The 20,769-nt window shown below is 37.0% G+C and overlaps 1 protein-coding gene across 1 annotated transcript; it reads right to left on the bottom strand.

Annotated features, from left to right (window-relative positions):
• Positions 1-2,085: 2,085 nt before the first annotated feature.
• LOC135197115 (zinc finger protein ZXDC-like) lies at positions 2,086-18,973 on the bottom strand (the record flags this gene model as incomplete). Its single annotated transcript, XM_064224081.1, is given in 7 exon segments — positions 2,086-6,435; positions 6,802-6,893; positions 8,338-8,622; positions 9,261-9,485; positions 16,885-17,064; positions 17,684-17,858; positions 18,781-18,973. Coding segments are annotated over 7 exon segments (1,203 nt in total). The 3' UTR covers positions 2,086-6,324.
• Positions 18,974-20,769: the final 1,796 nt, after the last annotated feature.

Raw genomic sequence — 20,769 nt, 5'->3', positions numbered from 1 at the left:
TTGGTTACACAAACATAAAACGTCATACAGTATAAATAAATAAATTTATTCGTTTTTTTTTATATCTAATGGAAATACATCCCTGAAAATAATATATACACCATCCCTCAATAAATACTGACTTTCAAAACATCTAATCAATAATTAAATCAAAGGTTCCATTTAGAGTTGAAGAACTCTTCTGAAGTCATCACCTTGGAGTGATGACATAGATATGCTTAAGACATCACTTTTAGTGTAGTGATGGTTATGATGATGATGATGACAATGATACAGTTATAACTGCTAATCAGGCAATAATATTTAAGTGATCTTGGGTGAACATCCTCTGATCTGAGAAAAATAACAACCCAGAGCAACTGGTAAAATTCATTATACGTACAATAAATACAAAGACTTCATACAAAAAAAAAACCTATTCGAACAAGCTAAACAATTTAGGATAAGGTTATATAGATATTCTATTCAACAAATATAAAAAATTCCCTTAGATGCTCAAATCTTGAGACTTATGTATAAAGATATATTGATTGAAAAATAATATGCTGTGCTATGAAATATCTTACAGATTTCTAAAACAAGGCAGTCATGCAGTAGTGTGCTGCACTCAACAGGACATTACAGAACCCAGTGGCTATATAACTATACAACAGACCCACCACATCCACACTTGACTTTGGTCAAATCAAAAACTATTCTACATTTATTCAGCACTAACATCTGAATAATGTCAAACATAAAGCTATCATATAATACCCTGCATGTTGGGAATACCTGAATTTCTTAACTGAATTTTACATAGGCCATTCTTTTTCCAGTTTTCTCAGACATTGATGATTATCCGTGTAACGTTGAGTTTTAAACAGCAGTATGAAGAAACAGAAAAAGTTGAAAGATATTAATAAAAAAGTCCTGTGCACACAGTCCTTCGGAAATATGTGGCAGTAAACAAGCAGTGAACACAAAACCAATATTTCATCCGAAGAACCTAGCATTTGAGCTTTGTCATTTGTTGCTCATAAGTTGACACAAGATTCATTCCCATTTAAGAGTGAGCCTTTACTTAAAAGCATTTCCTTCCAGTTATATTTTTTAATCGCATATTTTTATCAGTACGGTAAGTGATCTCACCTATCTGTCTATGCAATGATTATTAGTAAAGAAAGAGTTTTACATAAATTGGCTATGATGGAAGAAAGGAAAACTAGCATGAAGGAAAGCTTTAATTTTCTTTCCTGGTTATGTAACATATGACTGCAGATTTTTGGGGGGTTTATACCAACAAACAAGGAGTATAAGGGTTATACTCTCTACCAATTCCAAACTTACAAGAACTAGTCTTTATAGCTATGGAGGCAATGCATTACTAGGTTACGATAACTTTTGAACAGCAATGGGAATGTTATGCAAGCAACTAAATTACACTGAAATAAGATGAGTGCTTGCTTCCTTTAGCCTTCAGAATATTTAAAAAGCAAAAAAAATCTCACTTATTACACTCCATTTATATTGCTAGTTGTCTTGCTATACAAAATTCACAAATAAAAATAGATTTTACCAGAAAAATAGTATATTAGAAATGAGCAATTGTATTCACTGCAATACAGTATACTGTACTGTAAATGACACAGCCCTGAAACAAAAAGACTCATCCATGTTCTTAAACTATATAAAATAACATCAGACAATGCATAAAATATCTGTACCTTTCTAAGTTGGTGTAAATTTACCAACTGCTGTGTCTGAGAACTTTGTACCATTAATAAAAGGTAAGCCACAAACACAGATATGAACTTAATGAAAAGTAGATGGCATAGAAATATATGAGAAATTTCTTCCTGATGGAAACTAAAAAGAAAAAAAATGAAACAGAACAATTTCCTTAATATAGCTGCTTAAAAAGTACTTTTTTCTAAGCTTTGGAAGAAAAGCTTCCATATACTTAATGAACCAGATCTTTTTGCTGCCTATCACAACAGACAATAAAGTAGCCAATGAAAAAGATTCCATTAAATAGACTACTTTTATAAAATGTTAATATAATGCAATCAAGATTATAATAGTATATAGCAGTTATTTTTATAAAAAAAAAAAAAAAAATTAATTCACACTTTTTTTCAAGCAAAACTTAAAACTGTATCTCAAACTGAAAATAAAATATCAATACAAATTATCCCAAAAATTTCCACTAAAGATTTTTCACCAAAAGAACTGATCATTATTAAAATTAATTAGCAGTTACAGAAAGGTCACTCGAGTGATCGGCAGCAAATGCTGCTGAAAACGACTGGGTCTCTGGGAATATTAGGAAAAAAATACTTTCTATATTACTTACATTAATTTCTCTTGGGAATGTAAGCTTCGAAATTTATCCACTACAAATATACATATCAGTATCCCTGACCTAATTATTAGAAATAATTGAGTCCATTCCTTCAAAACTCTCCCTAAGTATTTATTTTAGACCACTGATTAAATATCTGCCATCTTTGGTTTCTTCATCATTAATAAAAATATTCAAATCAGTGCTACCAACAAACCAATATTTATAATAGGTAATTGTTACTGTGTAAGTCAATAAAACTACTCTCATGATAATCACATTGATAGCAATAACAACTTTATAATACTTTAGTGTACAACTTTGACAGTAAACATCCACAGAAGATAAACTACTTAAGTTACATTAAGAAAGCTATTTTTGGTGGCATTAATAGACCTAACGGATTCAGAGCTGATGGAACGCTGTTTTTTGGCAATAACTTTTCATCAAAGCATCTGATAAAGGTGAAAGTTGGCAAATATATATTTTAAAACCCTACCTAATTTTAGCAATAATTATTTTGTACCTAAGTTCAACAGATCTGGTACTTAAGAGTAAAAGTGAGTTTCCTATGCCAGAGCCATCAAAATGGCAGGTAATGGTTTTGAACGCAATAGCGATGTTAACCGATGATGTCATGAGGCTCCACTCACTGAAGAGAAGTTTACATGTGAGGAAAAGTTTTTTAACTGTGGCCTTGTCCACTTGCTGATGACATATTCATTTACTGATATTAGTACACATCCTACACTTCAGCGATATCAGTGATGACGAGCAGGATTTGTCATTGTGCCCTTGATTGCATTATCATACTCAATAATTTTATTATTATTATTATTATTAGATAGAGGATTCATCACAACTTCTACAGCAGCTGTTGTTAGCTTGGAATTCTTCCATTTTCTTGATATGCGTATTGTTTCTACTTTAGAAATAAGAATTCTTTTTTCCTCAGGTTTCTACACTATAGCCTTCTCTATGATTCTACAAGAGATGAGTATTGCCAAGAAACTAGAAATAATTATCTGTTCATGGGTTTTCTCGCTCTTGCCACGATTCTTGCTTGTATACAAAGTGGTTAACCGTAGCACAAGTGCAGTCTTGCAACCACGGGGAAAATTTCATACACTGCAGGCCATTCTTGAATTTTTTGAAGCCTGCTATGCATTGCAGAGGCCATGAAATAACGTTTTTCGTAAAACACCCTTCAGCCAATGTTTGGATTTCCATGCTAATAAAGCACAGTTTTTTTCTAACATTTTCCTAATTTATAGTAATACACTGAACTGACAGATGTGCTTAATTAAGTTTTAAAAAATTACCAATTTCTTGCCTTTCTCAGACCGTTTCGAACGAGTGGTGCTTTACAACATAACTGTGATGCAGAGCCATCCCCTTACATATAGATTAAAACATTATTTTGAAAATTTATATATCATCATGCAATTTATTAATTTGCTTTAAAATATTGAGTATTGCCCAGGATTGGTAAAATGACGTTTAACCTTAAGTCTAACTACCATTTGATAAGGTATAGTGGAGGATATGCTATACTGACATCAATGATACATGTCACCATTTTTGCAGATGGTTGGTTGGGTAAGCGCACCTTTAACCTCATTTTCTTAATAAAAAAAAATTAATGAAACATGTATGACAATGCATAGTACTTCCGAAAATTAGGACAAAGTTTGAAACACTGTGCTTTAGTGGTATGGAAATCCATAAGTTGGTTTAAAAGTTGTTTATGAAAAACACTATGCCATGGCCTCTGAAATGCACAGAAGGCTGTGTAAGCATACCCATTCCCCTGTTACTGTTATTGACTTCCTGCCTACCTGGTAGACGAGTGGAGCCTCATTACTTCACATTATGCTTACGTCACAAATTATTTTAGAATCCTTTCCTGTGATTTTCTCCGTTCCGGCATTGGCGACCTCATTTTACTCTATAAATATCATAACTATTAAACTTAGGTACTAAATAATACTTGCAAAAATCAGGTACAGTTATAAAATATACACTTACCAACTTCTACCTTTAACCGATGCTTTGATAAAAAGCTATTGCCGAAAAACAGTTCCATTGGCTCTGAATCCCTTAGTAGATGATGGAAACTGCATGGTATGGCAAAAGAATTCAAATACAGTATATGATTTATTGATGTCACAATAGTGGTCTAGCTTTGCTTAAATGTTGGCCACCATTCCTTTGTTTTCCATACTACAGTATTAATGAAATGTCACAATAAAATTTTGCTATGTTGAACAAGGAACAAATCTATCAGATGACTAGCTTTTATTACCACCATCATATCAGTCCCAATTCTTTTTTTTTTAATCAGGAGAACAAAGCACCTAGCTCATATTGCATGCCTTAATAGTGTAAAATGTTTATCACTGAATAAAAGAAACAACCCTCTTGTGCAATGAAAAAAGCTTTGATATAAATATATATGGCAGTGTTTTGCAGAATGTTATCCCTAACCTCATTTATACCAAGACGCTGCACATTTATGTTAGCACCAAATCCAGAAATTTACCAGTGAACTGTTTATTCAAGAACAGTTTTTCTTTTACCAATTTGTCAATTCATCTACATCTGTTGGCACTAAAATGACCTAACAAGTTTGGCAATAGTACAGTATTGGAAAGCCACACCAGAAAAGAAAATAGGGTATTCTAAAATTATCTTATCACAGAAATGTGACTTGCCTGGATAATCTATATAAAAATAAATGTGAGCTAGTAAACAGTTACAACGCTCTAATCCATACAAAAGTTCACAAGGGTCTGTGCTAGGCTTGACATATACTGTAGTTGGTTCTGACATTAACCTATGGTATTAAGGTAATTAAAATAAATTCCATAAATGAGAATACAAAAGTACTGCACCATCTCACAAGTCAGAAGCTTCAGCATTTGTCCGTCTTTATCCAATATGTTTACTGTACATACATACATACAAATTAAACCACAAAGAGTAGACACGTCACATTATAAGCTGTCTCATAGTGGAGTTCATCTGAAAAATTCCATCAATCAAGAACATAAAAGTACACAGTGAGTGACCAATTGTGAGGGAAATATCATAAGGATTTAACACAATCACAGCATGTTTTGCATGGTTAATAAGTATAAAGAAGAGGAGGAGAATCAGAAGAATATTTTCATTTCATAACATACCACTGAAACTCTCCTCATAATGATTGTCCTGTTTAATAAAAGCTTATATATTTGATAGCCTAATTCATTGAAAACTACTCGATAAAATAAAAATTAATGTTTGAAACATCCATCAGCCAAACTGTAAAATTCCATAATTCTCAGGAATTACCTTCTGAGTAATTTGGATGCAAGTCCTTTTTAATTTATGCTGTTAAACAATGCTTACTATTAAACAATATAAATTTGCATAATACATATTTAACATATACTGAGAAACACTGTGTAACAAAAATGCTGCTCACTCTGGAACAGCACAATTATTTCTTTAAATACACCAACAACAAAAAATAATTTTGTACATCCATCCAGAGTGAATCGGCATACAATAAATTTTAACTCTATTTTAACCATTGTCCGTCTGTCAACAGTAATGCAGCCATATAATTTTAGTCACAAAATTACAAATGTTTTTTAAGACAACCATGCTAATTGACTTGTAGTCTTATAGTGATATATAAACCAAGCAAAAATGTATATGATTTTAGTATCATATATAATGTATAGCAAGCTACCTTAAATTCTGAAGGTAATTGTAAGGTTATACTACTTATAAAAGAGAATGTGTAAAATGAATTACGCACTGGCAAAGATTCACTACTTTATATGCAGCAGAAAAAAATGCAAAAAAACAAACTATTCCAAAACATTAAAACTACCATCATAAATTGGTTTGTTCTAATAAAAGGTTCCACTTCTTTACGAGCGACGCAACTCGTTTACGGTTATCTACTAACTTTCATGACAGGCAAATGCTCAAGTTTCTGCTCAAAGTAATCACTCTAAGTCACGAAGATTTATAGTTGACTGTGGATCATTGGTTGGGTCTGTCAACAATTCATGCCCCATTAAAGCTTCTTGGTACAACTCGCTCCCAACGCAATCATCCTAAAAGAAATCCAACCATTGTTAAGAGGAAATAATATTCATTTATAACATAATTACTGTATTATATATTGCTCTAAAGAATTTCCAACATTACTATTTCATCCATATATACAATAGCAATGTGAGTATACATGGTACTCAACAGTGAATTACAAAAAAGTGTACTTAACCAATGAATAATATGCACATAATTATGTTGAGCTACAACCATATGCAAAAATAATTTATTGTAGTAAAGGCAATTCAAAATAAAAAATAACTGTCACTGCATGGCTTATTCAGAGCTCTCATAAAAAAAGGAAAAAAAAAGAAAATATAAAAATATCTTAATACTAAATTTTGAAACAAATAACAGCAGTTACATACTTGCAAGAGAGCTGACTGAAGGTGGGAAACAGTAGAAAGAGTCACAGCTGATGCTGACAAAACCACATCATTTGTAAAATTTACTTCACCACCTGAAAAAGTCAAATAACACATTGTAAGTTTATTTTTCACAATTCTGTGATCTCTATAAACTATTTCAACAAAAATCATTGGTATAAATTTGCCTTTTGGCAACTGTGAGACTGATCAGACCACTTTTAACAATTTTTTTAATAATATTTATGTACTAACCATAACCTTTTTTTATTATCCCATTACTAACGTTCTTAAATACTAACCATTTTTTTTATACTATATAATATTAATGTACTTCAAAATACAACCCTTTCAGAGAAAGGGGGTTACTGTTGATAGTGGGCCTTGTGCAGCACTCTGTAGACAAACAGTTTTTGCACTGGCATTACTTTCAGCCTTGTTGACAATTACCGACTTGAATTATTGTTCCATATTGCATTGCCTTTTCCTTTGTGTATTAGCACTATGTTCTTTTCCTACTCTTCTGATCCAACTTCTTTTGTCAGAATTTCCTATATTCCATTTACCTTCACGATCAACTCTCCCGCTGCTGTTAGTGAATTGCTTGTTGTTCCTGATGATTCTGAGATTTTTCTACCTTTCATTTTCACAAGCTCTTTTACCACCTTCAACAGAATTATGTTCTACTGTTCCTTCTTCTCTGCAAACAGAAAAGTTTCAAAACACCACCTCAAGTGTTCTTTTACCCAGCACTTGCCATTTCATAGTTTTTTGCATTGTACTGATCTACTGTATATTTACTCAGTAGGGTAGTGCAAAGCATTCAGTTATATACCAGCTCTAACTGTATATCAGCCTCAACCATTGCACACCTTACCCACAATGATCTTAAAATGTGAAGGACTAGGGCCATATTGCCCTCGTTGATATACCTCTGCTTTTTCACATGGTGATAGCCTTTATACCTTTACTGTGCTATTAAAAAACCATCACCAGTTAAATAACAAGTAAAAGATGTGCTGAAATTTCTTTGGCGCCATTGAAACTTTCCGCTATGGCCTGGTAGTGGCTTGTGTTGTTGTTGGTACCTATAGTTATGCCAGATGCATGATCATGGCTAACTTTAACCTTTTATAAAATAAAAACTAATGAGGCTATGTTTGATAATTGGAGGGTGGATGATCAACACACCAATTTGCAGCCCTCTCTAGCCTCAGTAGTTTTGAAGATCTGAGGGCAGACAGAAAAAGTTCGGACGGAGAGACAAATAGCCATCTCAATACCGTAGTTTTCTTTTACAGAAAACTAAAAGCCCTGTTTTAGCCTTACACTGGCAACAAGCCTTTGCTTATAATACAGCGCAGGAGTATCTGTTGCAGGTTTCATACACATACGTATAAGTTTTTTAAATCAATTTCTATGCTATCTTTCCCATCTACTAGTATGTATATGGAAAAATAATTCTGAATTAAACTTAGTGTCAGGCAGCAACATAAGATGCAAACACCTTAGGCTTCTTTAACACTATTCAGTACTTACTTGAATGAGGTGTATGACAACCAAGTTCTGCCATCTTCTTCGCTAGATTTAACTGTTGCCTTTTCTTAGCTCGTTGTGATTGAATAAAATTCCCTAGTGCATCTGTACGTGCTGAGCCTCCATTATCACTTGAAACAGACTGCAGATCTAGAGTCTCTACATCTGCTGCAACTGTGGCTGCAGTGCTACTTATGAGAGACTCTGGTATTCCAACATCCATGCTCTCTATACCATCACTGGAACCTCTACCCTCCATCACAATAATTGGAGCAATATTATTGGCATCTGTAAAATAAAACCTATGCTTACTAGACTACCTCATTAAGCAACTCTATAGTTTTTTTTAGAAAAAAACATTTCTCGCCCAGTCAATACTATGAGGTCCAGTACAACATTTATGCAATAATTACCCTCAATGTAAATTATTACAGTAATAATTTTCTTGCATTAATCATGAGTATATTTAATGTTAACTAACATTTTTTGTAAAAATGTACACTATGGCAATATTTACGGAGCCACTGCATATCTGTAAATTGCCCACTTCAATTTATTAAATATATTTTATATTAACACTTATTGAGAGAGAGAGTGTGTGTGTGTTTGTGTTTGGCTGATGCTATGAACACTGATAGCATTAAGGTATTCATACTACATCTAACAAGGTTACCACAATCACATCTCCCCCTTTCACTATTTATGTAAACAATTAATACAAACAAGCAAAAAACACTGAATTTCTCTTTGTTATCTTCTTACACTTGGCATTATTAAACCAAACATAAATGATTGTGCATAATGTTCTCTTACAGCAGGAAATAAGATGATTTCTGGAATTTAACTGCTGGAAAATTATAATTTCTAGAGGCAGTAAATAGTTAAGAGGCAAGAAAATATTTATCAGCAGAAAAAAGGTGACTTACCAGTACTAATGTCACCATTAATAAGCTCAATGCTAGACAGAAGAGCAGTGTGGGGATCAGATGAATGAGAAGTTGATGCAAACGTTGAAGATGGTATGTGTGGATCCAGTGTCGATGAAGCTGCTGATGGTGTGCCACCCGCAGTTAGTGGGAGGAGCGGATCCATCATTAAATCCTTATCACCTAGTAATGTTATGTAATCTAACTGATTTGAATCAGCTGCAGCTGTTGAAGAAAAGATAACTCATTTTAAACGGTCACATCATTCCTGTGCGTATTATTGTCACTGTTGTTACTAAGACCAATAATCATATCTCAAGTAATTTTTACTCTATCATGGACTCTACAAAGGATCTATACAGGCAGTCCCCAGCTTTCGACGGGTTCGGCTTATGACGTTCCAGGGTTACAACGCTTTTCAATTATATTCATCAGAAATTATTTCCAGGTTTACAATGTACGTTCCAGGGTTACGACACTTACAGCACTGATTTGGCGGAAGAAATATGACTCCAAAAATGCAAAATAATCAATAATTGAAGGTTTTTTTGATGGAAAATGCAATAATATGCAGTTTACATAGTTTTTAATACACCCAATGCATTAAAAGTAAGGTTTTCTTAGGATTTTTTGACGATTTTTGGCTTACGATGCATCTCAAGAACGGAACCCCCATCATAAACAGGGGACTGCCTGTTATACTTCTGTTGTGACACATCTTCAAGTTTTCAATAAAACACACTGTTTTTCTTTGTCATAAGTCTGAAATAAGGGATCTTTCCTAGATAGTGACCCTCATGGGTTTTAACCCAGTAGTATGTATCCACCTTTTTTTAGTACAAGCCTTTGGGGTTTACTGTAAAAACAGAAACAAAAGACTGTAAACATCATAAAGATAATGACCCCAAGAAAACCTTTGGGGGTTACTATATAGGAAAGATCTGAATTAAGTGTCAATGACCATAAACCTGAAGCCAACGTAAAAATGTTATTGTTATAATACAATTAAGTTTGTTCATACTTACCTGGCAGATATATAATAGCTGTATTTTCTGAAGTCCGACAGAATTTAAAAATTCGCAGCACGCAGTGGGCGGCCAGGTGGTAGTACCCATTCCCGCCGTGGGAGGCGGATATCAGGAACTATTCCCATTTTCTATTCATATTTTATCAGTGCCACTGTCTCCTGAGGGGAGGTGGGTGGGCACTTTAATTATATATATCTGCCAGGTAAGTATGAACAAACTTAATTGTATTATAACAATAACATTTTGTTCATGAAACTTACCTGACAGATATATATATAGCTGAATCCCACCTTCGGATGGTGGGAAGAGACAGAATAGGATTTTTTGGGAAACTAAATTAAGTAGATGATATACATCTTGGTTCCTCACCTGTTAGCATAGCCGACTTCGTGATTACTGTCACCAAAGTCTGCTTCTGCGTTACTAGAGTTGCCAGCGAGGTAGAGACCTGTAATGCTGGTGCGCTCTAGATGATCTGTCAACGGGGGCGTGACCACAATGTGACTAGACCATATGACCATACTTCTGAGGGTACCGAAGCTAAAACCACCACCTGACCTAACCTATCAAAGTTAGTTCCATAACTTCTAGGCTAAAGAAAAGGAACGCGCCTCAAGCGACCAACCCTTCAAAGTTAAAAGCACACCTATCCCTTTTCTATAGGATAGGATTCGTGTTGCTTCCTGCCCCCAATAATATATCTACGGAAATGTATGGTCCTAGCGACTTACAGATCTCAAATGTCGTCTTCACATCCCGTCGGGAGATGTGAAGCGAACACAGAGTTGCTTCGCTAAAGCGTGGCACTCAGGATGTTACTGAGTGTCATGCTCTGTTGAAATGCTTCCGAGGCCGCGCCCTCACCTTCTTGAGCATTCATATTAAGAAAAATCTCAAATCTTTATGCAAACATAATGAATGAGACCTCTTAAAAGAACTCCTTGGCTATAATGCCAGGGTTTTCTTGGACATGAACCAGTCTGGTCTTTTACGGAACACCGCAGATTGTCGGGAGTGTGAAGCGAACACAGAGTTGCTTCGCTAAAGCGTGGCACTCAGGATGTTACTGAGTGTCATGTTCTGTTGAAATGCTTCCGAGGCCGCGCCCTCACTTCTTGAGCATTCATATTAAGAAAAAATCTCAAATCTTTATGCCAACATAATGAATGAGACCTCTTAAAAGAACTCCTTGGCTATAATGCCAGGGTGTTCTTGGACAAACCAGTCTGGTCTTTTTACGGAGCACCGCAGATTGTCCGTTGACCTTGACTTTCTATAGTTTTATCAAGATAAAACTTGAGAGACCCTACAGGGCACAGGACTCTAATGCCCTTGCCCAATAATTTGTGCCATACCCTTGGTCTCCAAGCCTTCGGGTCAAGGGTTAGACAGGTTTTCGTTCTTACAAGAACGGAAGGCTTAGAGGACAGACCGCATTATGTCCTTTAAACCAAAAAGCCTCCTGAAGATGGCTAAACCTCACTAACCCTCTTTGCCGTGGCTAGAGCGGTTAGAATATTAGCCTTTCTTCCGGTCAGTGTATTAAGTTCGCAGAAAGGATAGGTTCGAAATGCTTTTGGCATCAGAAACCCAGACTACGTCTAAGTTCCATGCCGGAACCTTTGATCCAGAGAATTTCAAGATCTCCACAGACCTCAAAGATCGTGAAGCTTTGTTGTTTGACAGAACCGAATCTCTGAGCCTAGAGGCCGTCAACAACATATTTGCATATTCTACAATAGTTAGGACTTCTAGCTTATCTCATACTTCAGACGGAAAGATAGAACCATAAGGAAATTCACAGAGGTCGAGTTGGAGGAATAGTCATTTCCCTTCACTTACTCCAGAAACGGCCTCCTCCGATTGAACACTGAAAATAGGCAGCACTGCTTTGCCTTGGCCAAGAGACTGCCATCTCTTGAAGATCTTATCGCTATGTACCGTTGAAGACGAAGGTAGATATTGAATGCAACCTACGTCTTCACAGACGAATCGAGAGAAGGATTCTCAAGATTCTGAACCTGTGCTTACAAATGACTGAAAACGCTAACCGCTATTTCATTGCTGTCCGGTGAGAAGTCGTAGTTGCAATGAAAGCGGGGCATTCTTCAGTAATGAAAACACAGGGGAAAGCCGCCTGAAGGACTGCTTCTCATGGGCTGAACATTTGGAAGTAGAGCTGTCAGGTCGGAGAGTAGGCGATGTCTTTATGACATATCTGTTTAATTCGGGATGAACAATGAACAATTGTACACCTACGAATATGAGATATTTTAAAGACAAACTCAGATGTCTGCAAAATCATTCGCATTATCAGGTGCGATGCAGCGGGAGACTTGTACAGACTTTCTGTTACCGTGCGGTAAACAGTAAAATGAATAAGTCTAAGAGATATCTCTGTTGAAAATTCTCGCAATATCGAAGGCGATGGAATCTATCGTCACAGCAGTAGATGGTCCTTCATAATTGCGAGAATCCCCTTCAATCAGAGACCTAAGTCCAAGATTGTTGGGCAGAGATACGGTTCGGTAGTCAATCAAAGCAGGGGAGAGAGAGAGACATAAACAACCGTGCATCTCGGAGGCCCAGCTGATACTGAGCGGCTATCAGGCACAGGCAGTTCAATACGCAGTAGCAGAGCCTGAGCTCCCGCTGACTCGTCATCCTGAGTTGCCAGGTAATCCATATTCCACAAAGGAATGCGTTCGTCTAGAACCACCGAGCATAAAAGATATGCTCGAGCAATTATATTTAGGCGAAACGAATTTCGGTAAATATAAAAGTTGAAATGGTGTTGTCGTGACAAAACCATAAGTATATAAAATTGAAACAAACTCCTGGGAGGTTGCAGGCAACCCCGAGTTGCAGTTCAATTAGAATACTTCTCGTCTAAGTCGCAATCCGTAGAAAAACTAGGATATGCGCCTACCCCTCGGACAATTCAACTGCTTAGTAGAATCATGTCGCCGAGGTTAATATAAGTAGTATATTTATAGGATTCTGAACAACGATCTCCATCTAAATTCTTTCCTTCAAGAAAACAAAATAAGGATTGGAGATCGACCACCTTCGATCTCTATCAAAGAGAGTGAAGGAGAAGTCTTCCTCGAAGGAAAGCTTCAATGGTGAACAGAATACTAACTGCCTGAGTTGCCAGCTACTCCCTTTACGAAGGAATAGGTATGATATTATCGAGCAAAAGGAAACTCTCAAGCAGGCGTATTTAAACGAAACAGAATTCGCTAAATACAGAAGCTGAGTTGGTGTTGTCGTAACAATACCTGAAGAGTTGTTCTTACTCCGAAAACTCTTGGAAGGTTGAAGGGGAGTGTCAAATAAATACATTAGAACAACAGTTCTTTCGGCTTCTATCCGCAGAGGTAAATACGATATGCGTAAATGACTTGACCCATGCGTTAGCAAAATGACGCAAAGATAAACTACATAAGTATTGTAGTAATTTGAACATCAAATTCTCTACTACATCTTTCCTTTCCTCGACGAGGAAGAGAGAAAGAAAGGGAAACCGACTGTCCACGTTCTAATGAATGAGGACTTTTTAAAAGAACTCCTTGACTCTTTGCCAAGACTCTTTGCCAAGAAAAAGGGGAGTAATATTCGAATAGAGATCATCAAGAGAACCGAGGATCGAAAAGGACCGTTCAATGTTCTTATGATATTGGACATAAGACTTCCTGGATCTAGTCTACAAGTCTTTTTCTTACTCCCCGGATGAGCCTCTGAAAATGAATGAGAGCTCTTCCGAAAATTTGTTAATGAGTTTATCCGCTTAAACGATAAAAACGGTAAAAGGTAAAACTATGACAATGAGAACTACCCCATTTATGAGGGGTCCCCCACTTAAATGACAATGGGGAAAACGTCCTGACTTGACAAAACTATTAGCACTTTGCTAATACTGTAGGGGAAAACCCATTAACATGACCGAAAGTCACCCAGGAATCCGAGTATATAATCTTCCCGATTCTCAAAGAAATCGATGAAGAGGAAAGAGGGATCGAAGAAAAAATTCGGGTATGTCTTTCCGCTAACTCCGAATCCTTTTTAAAAATTTCTGTAAAGAAATGTCCTCAACAGCAAATAAGACGCCTTCAACAAGTCTTTTCTCTCGCAAAGCGTCCTGCCGAGCTTCCACCGAAGCGTCCTGGCGAATGTCCACAAAAGCGTCCTCATAAGCGTCCTGCTGAGCGTCCTCAAAAGCGTCCTGCTGAGCGTCCTCAAAAGCGTCCTGCCGAGCGTCCTCAAAAGCGTCCTGCTTAGCGTCCTGGAAAGCGTCCTCAAAAAACGTCCTGCTTAGCTACGAGCATGTCTGAGCAGAGAACACTAAGTCTTCTGAACGACGTTCCAGAGAGGAACTCGTTGAGCGCCTTGATGCATGCAAGGCCCGCCAAGAGGCATCCTGGCGAGCGACCTTGCCAAACATCTCAATGTATGACGAACCGCGTTTTGCGTATGACGTTGAATATTTTTAAGGGACGTCCTCATGCGAGTCTCCATGGAGAGCCGCACGCTGCTCCTGAAGAGTGTGAACACTAAAGGAAGACGTATGGCTTTCGTCTTCCGCAAGGTGCTTGCCGAGCGTCCTGGAGAATGTCTCTACTTACAGGACGTCGAGCACCTCCAAAAGCTTCCTCACGTCTAAATTGCCCTTCTTATGCAGACCAGAGACATAAGTTGTTTGACTGTGCAAAGCAGCTTGCCGGCCGTCAAACTTATCAGCTTGCTTTTCCGAAGTAAAGCGAACGTTACATAACGTATACGGAGCGCCATGAGGAGAGGAGACGAATACTGAGTTGCTCCTCCAAAAGGTGGAATCAAGAATGTCCTTGATTACCAAATTCTTTTGGAATGCTAGCGAGGTTGAAACAGCTCTAACTTCATGAGCGTTCACTCGCAGGAGGCTCAAACTCACTCTTCTGGCAAGATGAATGAGCCTCCTTAATAATGTATAAATGATGTATACATGAGCGTTCACTCACAGGAGGCTCAAATCACTCTTCTGGCAAGATGAATGAGCCTCCTTAATAATGTATAAATGATGTATACATGAGCGTTCACATCGCAGGAGGCTCAAATCACTCTTCTGGCAAGATGAATGAGCCTCCTTAAATGTCCCTTAGGAAAAGAGCCAGTGCATTCTTCTAAAAGGGAAAAGTGTGGTCTCTTTACTCTTTCATCCTCTCGTGACGAGAGAGAGGACGTGAAGCGTCTCTTCTCTAAAGCTTCTTTAGGGGCGCGAGTCCTTCCGAGAACTCCAACCCCTGTGTGGGGAGGACGCCTCGGAGGACGAGAAGCAATCCTTCAAGATTCGTGCACGTGCTCGATCTTCGGCAGCCTGGGAAGCGACAACAGGACCTGCCGAAAGGAAGCCAGATCAGCATGAAAAACCCGTAACCCTCCTTCGGCTTTTGACATGCCCTCTCCCTGGTTTCCTGGGAGTCCGACAGAGGTCTAGGCCTAGAGGCGTTATGGGGCCGATCTGACGTTCCCTCCTAACGAGAGAGAGGACGTGAAGCGTCCTCTTCTCTAAAGCTTCTTAGAGGGCGCGAGTCCTTCCGAGAGCTCCAACCCTTGCGCGGGAGGAACGCCTCGGAGGACGAGAACAGCAAATCCTTCAAGATTCGTGCACGTGCACGATCTTTAGCAGCCTGGGAAGCGTCAACAGGTTCTGCCGAAGGGACGCCAGATCGGTGGGGAGCCCCCCGTAAACCCTCTTGCGGCTTTCGACATGCCCTCTCCCTGAGTCCTGGGAGTCCGACAGAGGTCCAGGCCTAGAGGCATTATGGGGCCGATCTGACGCCCCCTCCACAACACAAGGGGCACTACACTTCACAACACTGATTGGAGAGCGAGCACTTTAGTCTAAGATTACTTGATGTAATCCTCTAGCAGACACTTCTTCTAGGCCCGTAAGCCATACCACAGGGTTAGGCAAAATAAAAACTACAGGAGGTTAGAAGGTTCATTATTTCTAACTTCTGTTTACTGTGGAGGAAAACTCCTGATTCTAACACGCTCTAAAATGCGTACATGAAACCTGCTTCTTCCGTAATCAGTCACACATTACACTAATTACATTGAACTTATGCAAAGAAAACATGTAAACGTCATATCTACTAAGTAGTGTCTACCGAAAGTTCCGGTAGCCTCACCTTACCATGCAGACAACAAAGTCTGAAACTAGGCTAACTAGCTTCAGACATCAAATGCAATGAAAAATTTACGATAGCGTATGCCTAGCCACAAATCAAGATAATCGAAAGAATAATTAGGATACTTAAGCGGCTAATGAAGTTTTCAAAATCCTAGGCGGAGGTCTGTAAACAGTTGTTTACCGACCGGCGACAGAAAAAATATGAATAGAAAATGGGAATAGTTCCTGATATCCGCCTCCCACGGCGGGAATGGGTACTACCACCTGGGCCGCCCCCACTGCGTGTGCCGCGAATTTTTAAATTCTGTCGGACTTCAGAAAATACAGCTATATATATATCTGTCAGGTAAGTTTCATGAACAAACCATGAGTTTATGACAATCCATGGGACAACAAATTCAATTACTTGAAAAGCACTCACCCAATATAGTATGATTCTTGACCATGTGCTGACGCAGATTAAACTTTGAGTTATAACTTCTATCACAGCAATCAATAGGACAGTGGTATGTAACCTTAGTGCTACTTTCCTTAGACTTCCCTTCATGTTTCTTCAAGTGAACATACAAACTACTCTTTGCTGTAAACTTTGCATTACAATCTGCAATTCAAGAGAGTAATTACAAACAATATAGGTACAAAAAGAAAAAGCTATACACAATAGTTAAAATATTGCAGCATACCTATACTAAACCTAAGAGTATGTATGACTAGCACCTAGTTACCCCTGCTAATTACCAAAAAAAAAAATAAATAAAGAAATAAAAATCTTTAAAAGTGTAGGCAAGTTAATACTAGCATAATTTAGTAAATTTACTTATTACTTAATTACATATTCTGCAGATGCATCACATTAAAATTAACTAAAAGGGTCCTTCTTTTATATGTAAACTTTAAAGTGTTCAGAATCCAAATTGTTAGTTACTGCCAAGTATCTAATTACTCAAGCACTATCTTTAACATGAATTTAATTATGTAAATATGTCTTTTAATTACCACTGTATTGATGAGAATGATGACACAAACCAAAAGTAGCATCATAACTTTCTCCCAAAAAGTTTTAAGACACTCTTTCTACATCCTACATCAAAACTCATTTAGCCCTTTTCCCAGTTTTCAATATTCACTTTCATATGGAAATGTCTTTGGTAAAACTTAAGAGAGCTTATTGGAAATGTTAATGGTTATGGAATTCTATCAAAAAGTTTAAGGACACTTACTTTCAACAGGGCACTGGAAATTTCTTACACCAGTATGAATAAGCAGGTGGCCTTTAAGATGCTCTGATCTCAGGAAACTCTTCATACACAAATGACAAGTAAACTTTCTGTCATTTGTGTGTTTTCTCTGATGCCGACTTAACTTACTTGCACTTTGGAATGACCAGTTACATCCCTGAGAGAATAAAAACAATTTAAGTCTACTCAGGGAACTGGAACGGTAAAACAATCTATATAAGCTACTATAGAAATCCAGTGTGGTAAAAAACAAATAGTTTAGAAAATTCCATACGTATGAAAATGTCAATACCACTGGTTAGAAGTAATGCCTAGTGTGAGACATTGTACTTGAATCTTAGGAGTAATGTTGCCAAAAAAAAAAAAAAAAAAAAAAAAAAAAAAAAAAAAACAACAACAACTTCAGTGATGATGTTCATGTACCACATCAAATCACTGATACAGCAACAACTGAAGTCACTTTTCGGTTTGAGGAATAGAGCACTCCTAAATTGTAAATTCTTGTCATTTTTTGGCAAAGGTGTACGTTAAAACTTCCTTACTTCTTTGAACATCAATGGTGATGGTGTTTACATTACTAGGCCATTTGGACAAATTAAAACATATTATGACCTCAAACACATTTATTTCTTACTCCTCATTTGCACTGCTAACTTCATTCACAAGATTAGAGAAAACAGTAATGCAACAAGGCAGTTGCACAATTCAAACCAGAAGCAATACCTTTTAAAGCTCTGAAACTTAAAAATTAAGGAAAACTTTGCAACTGCCTTCTTTAACTTTGGGTATTTTTCAATAAACCATTAGCAGTATGTAATCAATATTTTTAGCTGCATTTCAGATTATAATAACAATTACTCCAAATACAATTGGTTGAAATATGGTTAACTGTCTATAATCATTGCTACTATATATGGTTAACTGTCTATAATCATAGCCACAATAATTGAAATATTTAATGGTGGTTAGATCTGGGATCAACTGCTTGTCATTCACTATTACTATTGTGCATGTATGAATGCTTAAATTAACTTCTAAAACAGGCTATTTAGTGACAAGAAAGTCATTAAATTCTTTACCTTAAAAGTACAGACAAAAGGTCTTTGTCCTGTGTGGACTCTCATGTGAGCTTTCAATCTGCATGGCTTGTCGAATTTCTTCCCACATCCATTCCACTGACAACACAACTCCTCTTCTTTATGATGGCTTCTCATATGGGATGTTAAGGAATTGGGAGTAAAGTATGACTTGCTGCAACCATCCTCTCCACATCTAGAAAAAGCCATGATAGTTGGCATTAATACATCTACATATAAAATATTTTAAGTATACCTCTGGGCATGGATACATTACTAGCACAAACAAATAAATTTTAACATATATATTTACTGAAATATTATGAAATAAACAAAGCTGCTTATGTATGCTAACACTAATATTTCATTAGAGAAAATTTAAATTGTCATTTATTTCCAGACTAATCATATGAAAGAGAACAATACCCTAGAAAAACTAAAAGCAAATTATTAAGACCCATTTTTCCCAAAACCCAACAACCTTTGGTGGTCTTCAGTGACCACAGACACACAGGGTCTTTAGACTTTTTGATGGAAAATGAGTGACAATAGATCATGCATGTACTCCCTGGACTCACTGTTATCCACTAACTAATTCCCTAAGAGTATGTGTATGGGACTGTTAACACAGCTCCATATAAATTTTCTCTGTTTTGGCAAGGCAATTTTGGAGTCTTCAATTATCAGCATTTATATTATCCATTAGCAATCATTTTCCTTCAGCTTTTCATATCTAATCATTCAGCTTTTTACTCTATCTCCATCTTTTTGGAAAGTATAAAATACCCTTTCAGATTATCTCAGGGTCACATACGTTGCCATTGACAAATTACACTAACCAATTATGAACACAGCCACGTTTTTCTTTCATTGCTCAGAGTACCTTCATTTCTCACAGCATACAGCTGGCTATGGTGTCATTTTGGAGCTAAACACATGTATTTTATGTATTGCTTAAAAATGCAGCAAAACAAAAATAAAAACTCAAAATGACAGACAAGTTTACCTTAGTTGGAGGTTATAATCTGCAGGTCTGTGCTCATGACTTCACCCAGAAAGTAAGTAGCCAAGATTGTACTACTGTTCCTTTTGCCATCCTAGTCTTGTCTTGTAAACAGAAAATAAGACCACTTTATTTTTACTTGGCGAGAGCCATCCCCAACTATTTACAGAAGGTGAGACACCTTAGGAGTTGACAACTTGAGGCTTTTCCTGTCCACAGCTGACAAAGGCTAGTTTCCAAACATAGTGTACTGACTAAGCCAAGTAATTCTTCAGGTATCTTCTGGTGTATCAGATGAGGCTGCTCAGGCAAGAATGAGCGCTCATAAAATCAGGGCTCTCTCCAGATCATTAGCCCTTAAAATGAATACTGAAATGTCTGCTATTATTTTTTGCCAACTTCTACCTCACAAGGCATTCTTCCTAAAAGGTAATAGTTTGTATTCAGTGGCATTTGTCACAGTCTGTAAACTTTGACCAATTGTGGGAGAGAATGCAAAATTCATCTTCCCCTTCCTAATACAGCCTGTTATACTGTACTGCATTACACCCAATTTGAAGGAAAAGTAGTTACTATTATTATTAATCACAATCTTTTAAAAACTATACTTAATGAAAGTTAAGCTCCTCCTTTGGTTTAGCACGGTTCCAATAACTCTAACCAACACAAGGGTTGACTATCGTATCAGCAGCCATAACAAATTGCTAAGAAACTGAAGCAGATTCATGATTAACATTCCCTTAACACACACTGTGTATGATCAACACATAAGATGTGCTGCACACTTGCAGTAAGGTGAATGAGAAGCCAGCATAACTTCAAGGGCCTCAAACAAATAGGGAAAAAAAGGCTTTACTGAATGAGAAGCCACCATGACTTTAAGGGCCACAAACAAATAGGAGAAAAAAGGCTTGACTTCAAACTCATTTCTACAGGTAGCAAACTATGAGTCAGCTGTGGAAGGGAAATGAGAGGCAGGTGGAACAGAA

Source organism: Macrobrachium nipponense, chromosome 18, assembly GCF_015104395.2.
Source record: "Macrobrachium nipponense isolate FS-2020 chromosome 18, ASM1510439v2, whole genome shotgun sequence".
Classification (NCBI taxonomy): Eukaryota; Metazoa; Arthropoda; class Malacostraca; order Decapoda; family Palaemonidae; genus Macrobrachium; species Macrobrachium nipponense.
Note: the sequence above shows the minus strand (reverse complement) of the source record. Positions and strands in the feature narration are given on the sequence as shown.